This window comes from Lipotes vexillifer, unplaced genomic scaffold, assembly GCF_000442215.2.
Source record: "Lipotes vexillifer unplaced genomic scaffold, Lipotes_vexillifer_v1.1 scaffold234, whole genome shotgun sequence".
Lineage (NCBI taxonomy): Eukaryota > Metazoa > Chordata > Mammalia > Artiodactyla > Lipotidae > Lipotes > Lipotes vexillifer.
This window is the reverse complement of record NW_006782612.1, coordinates 1,619,330-1,636,716: the sequence shown is the minus strand read 5'-3', so window position 1 is coordinate 1,636,716 and position 17,387 is coordinate 1,619,330. Positions and strand designations below refer to the sequence as shown.

The 17,387-nt window shown below is 44.9% G+C and overlaps 1 protein-coding gene across 1 annotated transcript in view; it reads right to left on the bottom strand.

Moving 5' to 3' along the window:
* The window catches only part of LAMB1 (laminin subunit beta 1), a 77,921-nt gene that overhangs the window by 35,969 nt on the left and 24,565 nt on the right, over positions 1-17,387 (bottom strand). Inside the window, exons 8-16 of the mRNA XM_007455347.1 lie at positions 17,096-17,216; positions 15,411-15,599; positions 14,984-15,163; positions 14,734-14,846; positions 13,505-13,584; positions 3,309-3,444; positions 1,876-2,034; positions 429-556; positions 90-213 (exon numbers count right to left, since the gene is read on the bottom strand). Of these exons, the coding sequence (XP_007455409.1) occupies positions 90-213; positions 429-556; positions 1,876-2,034; positions 3,309-3,444; positions 13,505-13,584; positions 14,734-14,846; positions 14,984-15,163; positions 15,411-15,599; positions 17,096-17,216 (1,230 nt within the window). The remainder of the gene's footprint in view (positions 1-89; positions 214-428; positions 557-1,875; positions 2,035-3,308; positions 3,445-13,504; positions 13,585-14,733; positions 14,847-14,983; positions 15,164-15,410; positions 15,600-17,095; positions 17,217-17,387) is intronic.

The window sequence follows — 17,387 nt, the reverse complement described above, 5'->3', positions numbered from 1 at the left end:
AGCATTACCCTCCACAAAACCCTCTGGGGAAGCTGATGCATGCTTTCTGCCCAGTACTCCTGCTCATGTCAGAAACGACCTCCACTTACAGAATCGATCAGCGTGTAGGGGCTGTCCACACTGCTGTCCGAGGAGGTGTACTGGGGCAGCTCTAACCTCACTGTGTAGTTCACACCCTTCTCCAAGCACACGGGGCGGGGGAGGACCACATACCTGCCCCGAAACAAAAGAGAAAAATAACAACCAAAGGCGCACCTTTAAGTATCTAATCCATCAAAGCTCCACGTAGATCATCCCAAAGGAAGGAACAGTCCATGTTTGGCTCATGGCCCCAAAATGGTAACTGTACAACTCACCAGGCGAGACATGAGAGAAAGAATTAATTTGCATGCGGGTTCTGTTAAGCTGCAAACCACTGTCACACTGACCTGGAGCCAGGCGACAGGGACACCACCTGGTTGTCATCATCAGGAACAGTGTTTCCACATCGGCTGCTGGTTGGAATCTTCCCAGGTCGCTGCACTGTGATGACAGCTTTCTCCCAGTGGTCGGGGAGCTACAGTAAGAAACGGATGATCGGAAAGACCAACCGAGCTGGCCCACTGCTGCCGGTTTGTTTGGATGGATCCATCCATCCATCCATCTTTTGCCAAGTTTAAATAGGAAACACTCGCTTGCGTTTCCCTTCCCTCTTGACCATTCCCTCGGCTATTACCCCAGTTCCAGCCCGAGCCCCTTCCCACCTGGACACTGAAACAGCCTCCCACTGCTCTCCCTGCCTCTCCCAACGTCCCTTTTCATCCACCTTAAAACACAGCTTATTATCTTTTATTGGAGTAGAGTTGACTTACAACGTTGCGTTAGTTTCAGGTGTACAGCAAAGTGATTCAGTTATACATATGTATCTATCTATTCTTCAGATTCTTTTCCGTTATACGTTATTACAAGATACTGAATATAGTTCCCTGCGCTATACAGGAGGTCCTTGTTAGTTATCTATTTTACATACAGTAGTGTGCATCCATTAATCCCAAACTCCTAATGTACCCCTCCCCCACTTTCCCTTTTGGTAACCGTAAATTTGTTTTCTATGTCTGTGAGTCTATTTCTGTTTTGTAGATAAGTTCATTTTTTTCGTATTTTAGATTCCACATGTAAGTGATATATGATATTCGTCTTTCTCTGACTTAAAAGCAAAAAAGAAGATTAAAAAAAAAAAAAAAAACCCAAAACCCCACAGCTTAGATAATGACAATCCCTTGCCCAAAACCCTTTGACAGCTTCCTGTTAGTATAGAGTCCAAGTTCATTTACTGATCCCAGCATTTCTCCTAACAGCATCTCCAACCACATCCCTTACCTGGCTATGTGGAAGGATGCTCAAAACATCCCCTTCTCCACTGCTTATGCTATTCCTTACTTCCTCTTGTGTCAAAATTCCATTGCTGTTTTAAGGCCTACAACTGACTCTTTAGTAAACATTTTGGCAGCCCCTGGCCAGTCCGGCTGGTATGAACCTCTCATCTTGCAGCACTGTTTGTGTCTCTGCTCTTAGACTTTCCACCTTTGATGGCGACAGTTAGGGACATGTGTCCATCCCTGGGCAGGGCAGGCCATCGAGGCAAGGAGAGAACCTGGCACATTCACATCACCACCTCAGTTCCCAGCAAGGCTAAGTGCCTAACAAGGAGATGACTAAATGTTTGTGAAACTGAAGAAAAATGTACATTTTTACTTCCAAGGAGCAGAGGAAGTCAGAGAGAGCTCCCTCTGTTACAATGCACCCTCCACAATTCACAAAGACATAGTGTCCATTAGAAGAAAGATTTTTTCTACCAATATCCACCCCGCATTATCCAACCCCGCAAGGGGTTACCTGTGGCTCATAGCGAATTAGGATGTCATACTCCATAGAATATGGTATGTTGTCGATGAAGAACTCCAAATAAGCCCCTTCAGGCACTCGGACGAAGCCTGCTCCAGTCCAGGAAGGAATACGGTCCTGGATATACTGCCGCTCCACTATGCTGACCCCCTGAGGACAAGGGGACAGGACTGATGCTTTACTTGAGATGGAATTCAAGGTAACCGTCAAAGAAATCAGAAGTCACCCAAAGGTGCAAAACTGTAGATATTAAACCCATTTTTTGCAGTCATATTTTCCAGTAGACTGTATCACCTTTTGCTTTGTAAACAGGTAACTGGTTTCTTTTCAGTTTTTAGGTTGAGGTAGTCTTGGGACACTGGAGATGGGCTTAAGGCTTAGGATATACCTTCTATGATATAACCAGGAAAATGAGCATGACGGAAGGAAAGAGAACATCCCAAATGCTGTTACTAGCAAGCCTAGGAGTGACCAGGTATGTCCCAGATTTCCACAAGGCTAGCCTGCTACCTAGAGGATGTATTTCTGTCATTCTCATTGGTATTTGTTTCAGCTGCCACGTACAAGTGAGCAAACTTGTTACAACCATGAATGTTCACTATTGATGAGTGAATTCTGATTGTAAGGCTGAGAATGGATCAATCTGAGTTGCTTAACTCAAGTGTGCATTTGAGTTTGTTCACAGGATTACATACAGTAACTGTGATTAGCTACCTCCAGAGATGAAGTCCTTCATTCCCTGTAATGTATGTGTGTGCGGCCTTACCCATCATGAGGTGGAACCTATGTTCCCCTGCCCTCGAATCTGGTCTGGCCTTGTGCCTTGTGACCAGCGAAGTGTGAGAAAATGACATTCTGGCACTTCTCAGCCCAGACCTCGAGAGACCTGGCAGTTTCTGTCTCCTCCTCCAGATGCCAGGTAAGAATTCTCACTGTCCAGACACCTCCATGCTGTGAGGAAGCTCAAGACAGCTGCTTGGAGAACAGCACCCAGCTGGCCTCCAGCTATTTCCGCCGTCGCAGCTGAAGTGCCAGACATATATCTGAAGCCACTAACTTTTGGCACGGCTTGTTACACAGCATTAGAAAACTGAAGCAATATCCTCTCTGAATATTTACTGTACCAGCTAACTCTGGCGCACTGTAGAGAAAAGAATAGAAAAAGAAAAAAAAAAAAAACACAACAACCCACCTGCCTAAAAACACCAAAGGCCTTACTAGTGAATGTTCCAAAGTCTCCTTCTGCGTTACGGATTTACTTACGCTTTAAATACGGCTGTTGTCAAGAAGGCCTGCTCCTGGCCCTTGCTTCGCGCTCACTGATGAGATGCTTCTTACTTGGTCTCTTTACAAAATGTGTATTGCCATTACTGCCCGGCCCCCATACTCTGCTTTACCCACCTGGCCAGCAGCCCCCTACTTACAGGCCCCAAGCTGGCTTCTTCTGCTTCGTAGATGTAGTGATCCAAGGTGGGAAAGTAGAAACCGGATTCCACTCCGTTGCACTGGCGTCCGGTCATGTGGGGCTGGCAGACGCACTGGCCTGACTCTGCAGAGCAACTGGAAGGGAAGGAGAGCTGGTCAGTTGTGCTCACCACGTTCATAATGAACCCACTGGAAGCAGATCCATGTTTGCCATTAAATAGTAAGTGGGGTGAAATAATCACGTAGGGTTTTCTTACTTCCTTCAGAAAATAAGTACATGGAAGGAAATACTGCCTACAAATTAATCCCAGACTCCTGAGGTTGAAAGCTCTGAGTGACCTGGTCTTTCGGATTTATCTCCCTTGCTCTCTTGACTATGCCCCATCTGTGCCACGTTAAGGTTTTCTGTAGTTATCACATATGTTCTTGCACTGATATATCTTTTGCAAATGTAACCCCTTTTCCTGGGCCTCACATCTAAATATCCAGCTCCCAGAAGGACAGTTCCAACTTAGTTGTCCCAGAGGCTAATCAGAGATCCCAGAAAGCAGCACCCAATCCCTCCCATGTTCTCTGCTGGGGAGAAGACTCCGCCACCCAGAGTCGAGCACATCAGAAACCAGAAGTTCTTCTCTAGATCCCTTCTTCATAGCCAATCAGGAACCAAATTCGGTGATTTCCCCTCCTAGCATCTTTTTTTTTTTTTTTTAATCTATTTTTGGCTGCGTTGGGTCTTCATTGCTGTGCGCAGGCGCCGCTCCGCGGCACGTGGGATCCTCCCGGACCGGGGCACGAACCCACGTCCCCTGCATCGGCAGGCGGGCTCTCAACCACTGCGCCACCAGGGAAGCTCCCTCCTAGCATCTTGTGTATCCTCTCCCCACCTCGGACTGACTAGGCTATGCCTTTCTTCTCTCTCTCGCTCACAGTAAAAGCAGTTACAGTCCTCTAATTGGTATCCTTATTGCCAATCTTCCAACTTCTCAACCTGAACTTCCACCTCCCCCCCGAGCTGCCTGAATGACCCTTATGAGATGCATTAACCACCTCACTTCCAGGCACGATGGCCTTGGGGAGGCGCACCAGGCCCCCACCAGCTGGCTCTTCCCTACCTTCCTAGCCTCACCTCTGCCCTCGCCTCTCCAACCACACTGAACTACTTAAGAGTTTTTCTTTTTCTTTTTCTTTTTCTTTTTTTAACACTAGAGGTTGGATCTAAAGTCTTGATTATACGCGGGCCTCTCACTGTTGTGGCCTCTCCCGCCGCGGAGCACAGGCTCCGGACGCGCAGGCTCAGCGGCCACAGCTCACGGGCCCAGCCGCTCCGCGGCATGTGGGATCCTCCCGGACTGGGGCACGAACCCGCGTCCCCTGCATCGGCAGGCGGACACCCAACCACTGCGCCACCGGGGAAGCCCCCCCCTTGCCTTTGCTTGTGTTGTTCCTGCAGCCTGGAATGCCCTGATCCCTTATTTACCCAGCAAAGATCTACCCACTCTTCTTTCAAGATTCAGCTCACAAATCCCTCCCGCTGTGGTGTTTCCTGACCATCACTCCCCAACCCACAGAAGGAACCACCTTCTCCGTCGTGCCACCGCCTCCTTGCAAGAGAAATGATGAACGCGACAAATCAACAACTAAGCTGATCACGAGGTAGGTGTTCATTAAAGTTGACACGCTGTGTCTTCAAATCCTCCTGGTTTTTCAACTGTCATCCCTTCATGAAGGCTTGAGTGGGTCCCTCCCCCTCCTCCTCTCAAATGGTGCCTTCTGAGGCCTCAGTTGTTTGCTACCTGTATTGTTAAGACGTTGTCACTCCCTCTCTTGTTGGACAATTACTGACAACTTTGCTCTATACCTGAAACATTGTAAATCAACTGTACTTCAACTGAAAAAAAGAAAAAGCCCTGAATTACATGCATCCATCTTTACTTTACATCTTTAAAGTCAAGATGTGATTTGGAATTGTTACTTTAAACCTATTCCCAGAGTTCCTTTTTTTTCTTCCTCCTCCCAAAGTTCATTTTAAACCAAATACCTAAGGCAAGTTACAACTCACAGGAAGACTGAACACTCAGAGCTTTATTAAAAACACCCCGAACAGCCCTGTCATGGTCCAGCTGAAGTCTTCTCCCTTTACGTCATGTAAATAGTTTTTATCCTACAGGGCTAAGAACACACTCAACATCCTGCAGACAATTCCCAGAGGAGGAAAGCTTGTTCCAATTAGGACCTAGACCTCTTTCGAGCTAATCCACCAAAAGCCATTTCCCAAACTTCAGGCGTCACACATGACATCACAGGGACAAAAGAAAATCCCTTTCCTCCCCAGCAGATGTTTACTGAGGGAACGAATGTCTCAAACGTGAGCCACCAAAGAAGAAAACACCCAGATTCTTTGCAATGCCATCCATTACTAGAGAACAAGCCAAGGAAGGCAAGGATAGAGACAGCGGGCAGACTCCCGAGAGGCTTTTACCCGCAGCACAGTTGGAAAGAAGAAACAACGCACCAGGACCTGACCCTGTGCAGGGAATTCCCCTCATGTCAGCTCCACAGCCACACGCCTGTGTCCACACACTTGAACGCTTGTCACCCGTAGGCGTGGCCCCCACTCAACAGCCGCTCCTTTGGTGAACTCGTTCTTGGGGATTTACCTGCCTCCATGAAGGTGGCCCTCACCTACAGCTCTTACTTCCGACTCACGACTGTGCTCTGGTTGTACCCCTCCAGCCGTGAATGGGACATTTCCATGGTTTGCCCAGCCATCACCTCTAATTCATCCTGTCCCAAACTGTTCGCCACCTCACACAGACTTATCTTCAGCTCTGCTATTTCCGTCAGCAGATTTAAAATTACTCTGATGTAGAACAGACTTGTGCTTGCCAAGGGGGAGAGGGGGAAGGGATGGATTGGGAGGTTGGCATTAGCAGATGCAAACTATTATATAGAGAATGGATAAACAACAGGTCCTGCTGTAGAGCACAGGGAACTCTATTCAATCTCCTGTGATAAACCATGACAGAAAAGAATATAAAAAAGAATGCGTGTGTGTGCATGTGTGTGTGTGTGTGTGTGTGTGTGTGTGTGTGTGTGTATAAATATATATATCCGAACCACTTTGCTGTACAGCAGAAATTAACACATTGTAAATCAACTACACTTCAATTAAAAAAATCTCCTCTGATGTAGGTGAGACATAATCTCCCCTTTATCCTCAATATAACACGTGTTATTTCAAGACGGTTCTCGACTCAGCCATTTCCTCTCACTGTCACTGTGGCTACCCTAGTCCCACGTGTCATCGTTCTACACCTGTTACTCCAGCCACCTCCCGAGCTGATCTCTCCAGTTCCTCCCTCTCCCCGCTGCCCAGATCATCCAGCTACATGGCCAAACCTACCTTCCAAAGCCCCGCCTTCCCCCAAACCCACAATTGTTTCTTCTTCTCTCAAGTCACGGAGCCTCCGCCTGGTTTCCCTCAGCCTCTCTAGCCCCTCCTCTGAAAACAACTGCTTCTCTTTCGGGTGCCCACCCTTGGCTTTAGCTGAGCCACACTCATACTCTTCCACAAATATTTACTGAGCAGATATTAGCCTTGGCAGCTGTGCTTCCTGGTGTCGAGACTCTCCCATTTCAGTCCATTGTCAGCTCTTTCTTTCTTTCTTTTTTTGGCCGCACCTCGCGGCATTCGGGATCTTAGTTCCCCGACCAGGGATCGAACCTGTGCCCCGGGCAGTGGAAGCGCAGAGTTTTAACCACTGGACCGCCAGGGAAGTCCCTGTCAACTCTCTTCTGAACCAATCCTACCTTCCTTGTTAAGTCCATTACTTCCAGTGAAATGATATGGAGAAAGAAAAATGGGAGAAAAATATAGTTCCTGCCCTAAAGCACTTCTAATCTAACCAAGGGGGATAAACAATAAAGCAATTGACCAGTACAACCAATCAAAATGCAGGCAGTGCCCACACAGAGCTAAGAGCAAAGAACGGCAGGTGAGAGGAAGACACTGCTCACCTGACTGAGGAGATGAGGGGACACCAGATAGAAATGGTACATCTGACAATGCTGTATGTTCCCCCCATCAATTTCCCTGTAACTAGATACAGATGCAATTCACTGGATCAGTTACGTAGAATAAAGACATAAAACACAATATATCAGGGCCCGTGGCAGGCAGAATAATGACTCCCAAAGATGTCCACATCCTCAGCCCTGGAACCTGTGGATGTGTTACCTCATGTGGCACAAAGGACTTTCCTAATGAGATCAAGGTTAAGGACCTTGAGATGGGGGATTATCCTGGGTTACCCAGGTGGGCCCAAGCAAATCACATGAATCTTTAGAAGCAGCAGAGGAAAGCAGAGGAGTGGGTCAGAGCTGTGGCACGAGGATGATCTGACCCACCGTTGTTGGTTGTGAAGGTGAAAGAAAGAGGCAAGGAACGTGGGCAGCTTCTAGAAGCTGGGAACAGCCCTCAGCTGACAGCCAGCAGGGAAACGGGAACTGCATCCTACAACCAAACAAACTGAAATCTGCCAACAGCGAGAAAGAGCAGGAAGAAGTCTCCCCAGAACCTTCAGGTGGAAACGTGGCCCTACCGACACCTTGATTTTAGTCCCCTGAGACCATGTCTGACATACAGGACTGTAAGATAATAAATTTATGTTGTTTTAGGCCGCTAAGTGGTGGTAATTTGCTAAGGCAGCCACAGAAACCTAACACAGGCCCTATTTTTTTCCTCAAAGGGTAAAGGCCAAGATTATTTCTCAAAAGAGGAATACGCTCCTACACTGTTGGTGGGAATGTAAGGTGATGCAGCCACTGTGGAGAACAGTATGGAGGTTCCTTAAAAAACTAAAAATAGAGTTGCTATATGATCAAGCAGTCCCACTCCTGGGCGTATATCCAGAGAAAACCATAATTCGAAAGATGCATGCGGACTTCTCTGGTGACGCAGTGGTAGAGAATCTGCCTGCCAATGCAGGAAACACGAGTTCGATCCCTGGTCCGGGAAGATTCCACATGCCGCGGAGCAACTAAGCCCGTGCGCCACAACTACTGAGCCTGTGCTCTAGAGCCCGCGAGCCCCAACTACTGAAGCCCGCACACCTAGAGCCCGTGCTCCGCAACAAGAGAAGCCACCGCAGTGAGAAGCCCGCGCACCACAACAAAGAGTAGCCCCTGCTCGTCACAACTAGAGAACGCCCGCGTGCAGCAACGCAGACCCAACACAGCCAAAAAATAAAACTGGTTCTTAAAAAGAAAAGAAAAGAAAAGATACATGCACCCCCACGTTCAGAGCAGCACTATTTACAATAGCCAAGACATGGGAACAACCTAAATGTCCATTGGCAGATGAATGAATAAAGAAGATGTGGTACCTACATACACAATGGAATACTACTCAGCCATCAAAAAGGAATGAAATAATGCCATATGCAGCAACATGGATGGACCTAGAGATTACCATACTAAGTGAAGTAAGTCAGACAGAGAAAGACAAAAATCATACGATGTCACTTATATGTGGAATCTAAAATATTACACAAATAAACTTATCTACAAAACAGAAACAGACACAAAGACAGAGAACAGACTTGTGGTTGCCGGGGGCGGGGGGCGGGGGGAAGTGATGGATTAGAAGTTTAGGTTGAGCAGATGCAAACTATTATGTATAGGATGGATAAACAACAATGTTTTACTGTATAGCACAGGGAATTATATTCAATTTCCTGTGATAAACCATAATGGAAAAGAACATGAAAAAGAATGTATAGAAATGTATAACCGAATCACTTTGCTGTACAGCAGAAATACAACATTGTAAATCAACTATACGTCAATAAAATAAATTTTATAAAAAGATCGTTTCTCAAAAACACAGATTTCTCATCAATGTAGCAACTGGCAACTCTTGGAAGGAAAACCCTTTCATTCAAACAGTGATGAGCAGGGAGAATACTGTACAATCTCAACTTTACTACTAAGAAATAAAGCAAAAGAAAAACATTAAAGGATAAAAATCATCATTCATAAGGACCACTACGCTGTTCAACGCTGAAATCTCCTCCAAAATACTGATTACAAGTAAGAGCTGGTCCCCCAGTGATGAGCAGTCAGCACCATCCCTTCTATCCAGAGCAGCTTTCCCGCCACCCCTCCACCCAACCTCCACCGCCAATTCCCCTACACCTAGAATACGTTCTTAAAGGGGAGGAGCTATGTTCAATAATCTCTTTACGTCCAGGTGCCATAGCAATTAACAAAGGCTTAGGTACACCACAGTTATCCCATACATTGATGAAAATATCTATTAACTTCTGCTCTGGTTTCGAAGTACAATAAATTTCAGCTCATTTACTGAGCACCTATCAATGGGCTGGGGACAAAAGAATATGCAAAAACAGCTAAGACAAAATCCCTGCCCAAAGAGACCTTTCAAATACAAACAGCTCTAACACAAACCAGAATGAGTGCTAACAAAGATGCAGAAGTAATGTGTTTTCACATTAAGGGAGGACTGGGGCCTTCAGTCTAAGAAGGAGAAAGGAGAGGTCTTCAGAAGAAAGTGGTGGGCTTCAAGCCAGATATCAAAGTCTCAGAAGAAAGTGGTGGGCTTCAAGCCAGATCTCAAAGTCCTAAATTTAACTGATGAAATAATTTTGAAGGATGCTGTCAGACTGCTTCTATTTTTCAACGTTTTAAACAGTTGCAAGCAGCATTTACTTAGCAACCACTCTTATTTAAAGCAGGTTAGGGGACTTCCCCACTGGTCCAGCGGTAAACGCCTTGCAATGCAGGGGATGCGGGTTTGATCCCTGGTTGGAGAACTAAGATCCCACATGCCGCGGCCACAACTACTGAGCTCACACACCTCAACTAGAGAGCCTGCGTGCCGCAGACTACAGAGCCCAAGCGTTCTGGAACCTGCGTGCCACAACCAGAGAAGAGAAAACCCGCACGCCACAACTAGAGAGAAGCCCGCGCGCCGCAACAAAAGATCCCGCATGCCTCAACGAAGATCTCGCGTGCCGCAACTAAGACCCGATGCGCCAAAATAAATATTAAAAAAAAAAAAAGCAGGTTATCTACTAGGCAAAATGCCATTAACCTGGTTTGAGTCACATTACTTAAATCAATTAGGTCTTACTTTAAAATATTCCACAAGTTCAGACCAGCTGTCAATATAACAGGCATGGATTACACACTTTAATTGCTCTACCAAAAGCCACCCAGCTCATTAAACAAAACATTTAAAAACTTTTTCCACTTCATGACTTTACACTTAATCTAGCCCTAGCCAAAGTAACTAAGGAATGTTTTGGGATTGATTTAGGGATTGCCTCTCCCAAGGAGGGCATGTTTAATTTTTATATCATAAAAATCTTTTGTTTCTCAAATTCTTTTACTCAGTCAGCATTTATTCAACATGTGTCTGAGGCAAAGCAAAGTACAATAATACTGTCAGGTGGAAGATATTTATGACTGTCTGCAACAAATCAATCAATCAGCAAGTATGATCCTGAGCATCTGTTATGCACCAAGCATTCTAGAAGAACTGGTGCTTTGGAAGACAGAGCCTCTGTCACCTCTTTGGGACTCTTAAAGTCCTGCAGGGAAAAACAACCCTGAAAAGGATGACTATAAAACACTGAAGAGTCACAAGACTAGAGAGGCATCTTGAAAGTTTCTTTTCTTCCCCCACCAATGATGCCAAAAGATAAGGCATCTATTTCAACCATCATGCTAGAAAGATCAAATTACCTACTTTAAAATCTTCACTAAAGGATATACGTATACATGTATAACTGATTCACTTTGCTGTACAGCAGAAACTAACAAAACATTGTAAAGCAACTCTACTCCAATCAAAATTGAAAAAAAAAAAAAAACTTCACTAAAATGTTTTGTTTCACAAACTCTCTTGACTAGCACATTCTGGTTTTTGCACATTTTTTGCAAGAGAGATTAGGGGCAGGCCAGGGGCTGTGCGTGGGTGCATTTAGAGACAGGAAGCATGTGCGGACGAGCAAGAGAGAGGAAAAGAGTGTAAGCAACAAAAAACCGTTTAGGGTAAAGGAACACAGGGCATTCGAGCAAGAGAGAGGAAAAGAGTGTAAGCAACAAAAAACCGTTTAGGGTAAAGGAACACAGAGCATTCCTGAGTTTAGGACATAATTTGGAGAGTTACGTATGCCACTTTCCCCTAATCGAGAAGCATTTTCGGAGTGCCAGAGCTTTGAATTGAGGAATCAGTTACTAAAGGAATCACCAGCTTGTGTTCTGGGGGTCACCAAGGGAAGTCAGGGAAGTGATTTCATCAGCAGAGAGAGCAGCTGGTCTCGCCTTCCTCCTTTATGGAATTATCCTTGCGTCCTCCCCTCTGGAGGTTTTCTAAGAACAGGCATTCACCCTGGAGTTCCGGAGGCGACATGCTGTCCCAAGTTTACTGCACGATCTGGAACAGAACAAACCCAAGTACGGAGGCCAAACAGAACATGTTCTTGCTGCCTAAAATCTCATTCCTGCCCAAGCAGATTACTACAGTGTTGGGAAATCTTCCTGTAAGAGAGTCAGTTTTTGAACCCATGAGGCTTACTCAATGAATTCAGCACGTTCTCCCGGGGAAGATCCTGGGCCACAAGGAAACATCTGTCTACCCTCCCAACAGTCACTTATGCTATTTTTACCAGATGTTCTGAATCTGATCCAGTAACACACAGAGACAACTCAAAGGTAATTAATCCAACTCCCACAGATTGAACATCCTGCCGAAATGTATACTTTGATCATTCTGAGGAGAGGGTCATGTCTCACCAATTCAAGGAATGCCAACACATTTAAGTCACTAAAATTATTGTATGTAATTTTCATTAATGTCCCTGCAAGTTGGAAAAAATGAAATAGTGAAGAATAAAATGAAGAGCCTTTACACAAACCAAAACGGGACTCTGCATTTTCCGTCTTTTAAACTGGTGAAAATAAAAGTTTTGATGATACCAGCTGCTGGTGGGGGATTGGGGAAGTATGTACTTTGTAACTGGTTGGGAGGAAAACAGACTAGCACCATATGTCTGGAGAACAATCTGACATCCTTTAGTAAAACAGAAAATGCACATGTACTTTGACTTAGCACTTCCATCACTGGGAACCCAATCTATAGATATGTCTACAAACATTCATCGAGATTACCAATAAGGATATTCACTGCAACATTTTTGAAAAGAAAAAGACCCAAAAAACGGAAATCAATAAATCATGGCACTATCACATGATAGAACACACAAAAAGAGGTAGATGAATAGATGCTGATATTAAAAAAAACTCTAGATTAAAAAAAGTTGCAGAGTAATGTACATACATACATTACTTTGATTTATAAAAAATGTCTGTTAAGCTAAGTAGGAAATCATGGACTATATTGCTTTGTACTTGTCTTGTTTAAAAAGTAACACCTAAGATGATTTCAAAAGAAATGAGAGGAAGAAAACTGTCATTTTTACAGGTATTTTGAGCACTATTATTAATTTCTAGAGAGACACAAGAAACTGTTAACGGTGGCACTTCAAGGCAATGGAACTTGATGGGGGAAAAAAGGCAGGATACCTGTCTGAACTGCTTGAATTTTTTTTTAAAACCACGGGCATACACTGCTTCCGTAATTTAAAAAATACTGAAAAGATACAAAACAAATAACACTATTAAAAACCAAGAAACAATAACCAACAAGGACCAACTATATAACACATGGAACTATACTCAGTATTTTATTATACTATAAGGGAAGAGAATCTGAAGAACATATATATATACAACTGAATATACACATATATAACAGAATATATACATATATAACTAAATCACTGTGCAGAACACCTGAAAATAACACAGTATTGTAACTCAACTATACTTCAATTAAAAAAAAAAGACAAAAACTAAAGAAACATGAAAAAACAAAATAAAAAACCCAAGAAACATAAAGACTAGAGAAGGCTTCAAAGCTAAACTCTTGGAATGAACAAACCTTTGAAAACTTTGAGAGCACAGGTAAAAGTGACTATCAGGCATTCAAAGCAAAGGTGAATGCACTCTGCCTATCTTCTTAGGAGACACCGAACGTCACCCTCGTCCTAGAAGTCGCAAGGACCCTGGGGGTGACTGAGCGCAAGAGTGTCAGAGCAGCTCCACTCACCTATTGTTTATGGCTCCCCCAAGGTCACAGTCACAAGGTCGACAGCCATCCAAGTCGTTGCTTAAGCCCCAGTGCTCTGGCTGCAGAACAAAAGATTAAACATCTAAAGGGGGGTTCCTGTAATTACACAGCAGACTCGGCAAGAGACAAGTTATGGCGTGTTTTGGACGTTCCACCAAACGTTTATCTGCACCGTGGAAGCAGAAAGCCTACAATAGGTGTGAGTAGGAGTATTCTAGCATAAAGAACCCAAGCTGTGGGTCACTGGGGTCAGAGAGGGTTGCACATACCCACATGGTAACCCCAGATCAGAGCAGTTTCTTTGCCCTACAAATAGCCTTCATCCAAGAATTAACGTGAGCTAGCAACAAACATGCCCATTTTCTTCATTGGAATTACTCTGGCAGTGAGACAGTAATATGCAAGCAATCACAAAAATGTTTTAAAAGATATAAAATATAATTTTTAAAAATTACTCTCATAATTACTGCACCCAGAATCACTACAGTGAACTTTTTGGTCTATTTCCTTCCAGATTTTGTTTTTCTTGATGAACTTTTCCCCTAGTCAAGATACTACTCACATCCTGTGTCCTTTTATATATTTTTTTTTACACCAGCATAAGCATTTCCTCATGTTATCATCATTTTCAATGGCAACCAAATATCACACTGCATAGAAACACCCAAATTTATTTAACTACTTTCCCTAGTGTTGCTTCCAAGTTATTTTTGTTATGATTAATACAAGATGCAATGAGTCTTCTGGTGAATACATCTGATTATTTCATTAGGATAGATTCCCAGAAGCGGGATTACTGGGTCAAAGGGGATGCACATTTCTACAGGCTATGGATACACATCTGCAAAACACTTTTCATAAAGTATGAAGCAGTCTGTATTTCCATCAGTAGCACACGAGTACCTGCCCCTCACTATGTCCTCACTTAACAGTCAGCATTCCTATTTTTTTTAAAAAAAACTTTTGTTAGTTTTGTCTGTAAAGATGGTACTTCACTGTGGTTTTATTTTGCAGCTCTAACAGCGATGGTGAATATCTTGTCAAAATTATTCACTAGTAATTCCTCTTTTGTGAGTCGTCTACTCGTGGCTCTTAATATTAATATTTACATAAAAGGGTGATGGTAGAAGCTACAACTGTGAAAATCGTTCTCTACTGAAATGTCATATTCACAAACCACCCATCCCATGAAATGACGATTTACCTACCAGACACTGGTCACAATGCTGTCCTGTCACCAGACGCTTACAGTAGCAGTAACCAGTCTCAGAATCACAAGGATTCCTGCCAGGAATCGTTCCCAGAGGACTGCAAGTACAAGCTTCATTAAAGATAAAATGAAGTAAAGAAACACAAACCAAGTGAGTCTGTAGTAGTCGACTGGATTAAGAATTGCAAAGTAAAATGGGAATTACGTGCACATTAGAACTCCCGAACTTTCTGAACACATGTACTTACATTTACAACCAAATGGATCTTCAGTGCTTAAACCATAGAAGCCTTCTTTGCAGATATCACAATGTTCTCCTTCCACGTGTAATTTACACCGACACTGACCAGCAATGAGACCGGCAGAAAAATCCGTGTAACTGTCACAGACTCCCTTGTTCTGAGAACCAGCTGGGTCACAGGTACATTCTAAGGAGAATCAGGTAACACAATGTGTGTGTTTATGTAGAAATACACATATTCCCTTCATCCCTCCAAATGTCACAAAAATAGACTCAGAAAGGCTGGACTACTAAGTAAATTCCACCCCCGGCATGCTATAGAGCAGCTAAAATAAGGCTGGGTCTGAGTCCCAAGAGAAGGACAGTGACTACCAGACTATTCAAGCTAAAAGCTGACCTAAACAGGTCCCCGCTCGTGACCTCTCCCCACATACGTTCACAGAGATTAGGATCCCGGATGTCTCTCTCCGGGTGCTGGTAGTAAAACGGTTTGCACTGCTCGCAGTTGCGCCCCATCGTGTTGTGCTGACACTCATCACACACCCCTCCGCTCACGTTGCCAGTGGCCAAGTAGACCGCCATGTCGAAGTGGCAAGAGCTGGAATGTTCGTTGCAGTTACACTCTGCGAGACAAGACCGACGGCAGGAAAAGCCTTTTCAATCTACTTACCGGGGGAGGATGGGGTTGGTCGGAAGGAAGCTCATTTTGGAAACTGGGGACGAAGTTCAGGCAAAATGGCAATTAACAAGCAGGCGCTGGCGGTAAAAAGGACGCATCTGCTTACAACATCAGTCTAAATCCTAAGCCATGCTGGAAACCTTCCGAGTGTGACCTTTATGAAATAACCTCACTTGCCCTCTTTGGAAGAGAATGGGCTATAAAAAGCTGAAAAGTGCTGGGGGAAGTCCCCTTGGAGGCTCACTCACAGGAAGGCTGCACTGTATGGAAAAGCACCTGTGTCATGCTCAGGGTGGGACGGGAATACGTCCCTCCAGAGGGTTTTCTAGGCGGTATGTTCCTGGGGAAGCCTGTCTGGGCTGCCGGCTTTGAGGAACATGGTATGAAGGCCGGATTCCCTTGCTCGTCATTCCCACCACCACACGGGGCCAGGTTCTGTTAATCAGACCCTTAACAGCCATCCAGCCGGCTTCGTGGGTCATTCTGTCCCTCCTCTGGCCCATTCGGCAGAGTCCGCTGGGTTCAACCCAGCTTTAAGCATCCCTCTCTCACGCTCAACAACCCCCATCGACGACTCCTGTCTTCTCACAGTGAAGCTTCTGTGACTGGGGCCCTCACGGGGCTCTACACACTGGCCTTTCCACCCTATAGGGAGGGACTGTGTCGTAGTGCCCTGGATACGTTGGTTTAATTAAAGCCCAGAATCATGAATTAAACCCTGGTGTCGTGAGAATGCCCTTAGAGCCTTATGCTTTGTGTTCTCCTTATCTGAACTCCCTTCCACCTCCCCCCTCCCCGCCCCCCTGCGCTTTCTTCTCTTTACCTAAACAATCCTAACTATTTGTTAAGGGCCAGCTGGTCGTCCGTACTAACAAAACGTTGACCATTCCAGCCCTCGCTGTTTTCTGAGCTCCTAGAACAGTCCTCAGTGGGGGCAGAGACAGCACGCCTGGCAGGGATGATAGTCTATCAGAATCACTGTGTGTGTGGGGCAGGGTGGTGGTGTTTCAAACTACCCCTCTGCCCAGAGAATAGCACCGGGAGGGATGGGTGGATGGAAAGATGCCACAGGCTGCAGCTGGGCTGGCACAGAAACAAGGCTGACAACTACTCCATCTCTTTTAGACCTTACTGATCCACCACACGACTGTGTTCATTCACTGCTCACTCATGGTCATCTTGCCTTAAAAACAGGTACAATGTCAGGGATGGCATCTCTGTCTTCTACTAAATCTGCCAAACACATAGGTGCTGCTCAAATACTTATTGATTAATTTAATAGACCAGATAGTGGCTTCCTAGGATTATCAGGGTGAGGCTGGGAAAAGGGTAGTAACTTTTCTTCCTTTTGCAGACCAGTGTACTGTTACAGCATCTCTACTCCAAAAATGGACACCGGGCTCTGAACTGATTCAGAACGTCCCTTTGCCTGAGACTTACTTTTACAGGCATTGCTGTTTCGACCTTCGGCGGGTCTCCAAGGTAAATCATGGTAGAAATCCATGCACTGTTCACAGTTTAAGCCCTTGGTATTATGCCTGCACATGCAGTGTCCGTGAACCTTGAAAGTTACAAAAACAGAAAAAAGCAAAGTAAGAGAGATATACTAACGGCCAGACCTTTCCCACAATCAATGGAAAATATCAACCCCTTCGGATACCAATCCTCATCTGTAGCGCACCACAATGAGGGTTTCTTTGTTTTTATTTTGTCCCTCCCCCCCCCCCCCCCC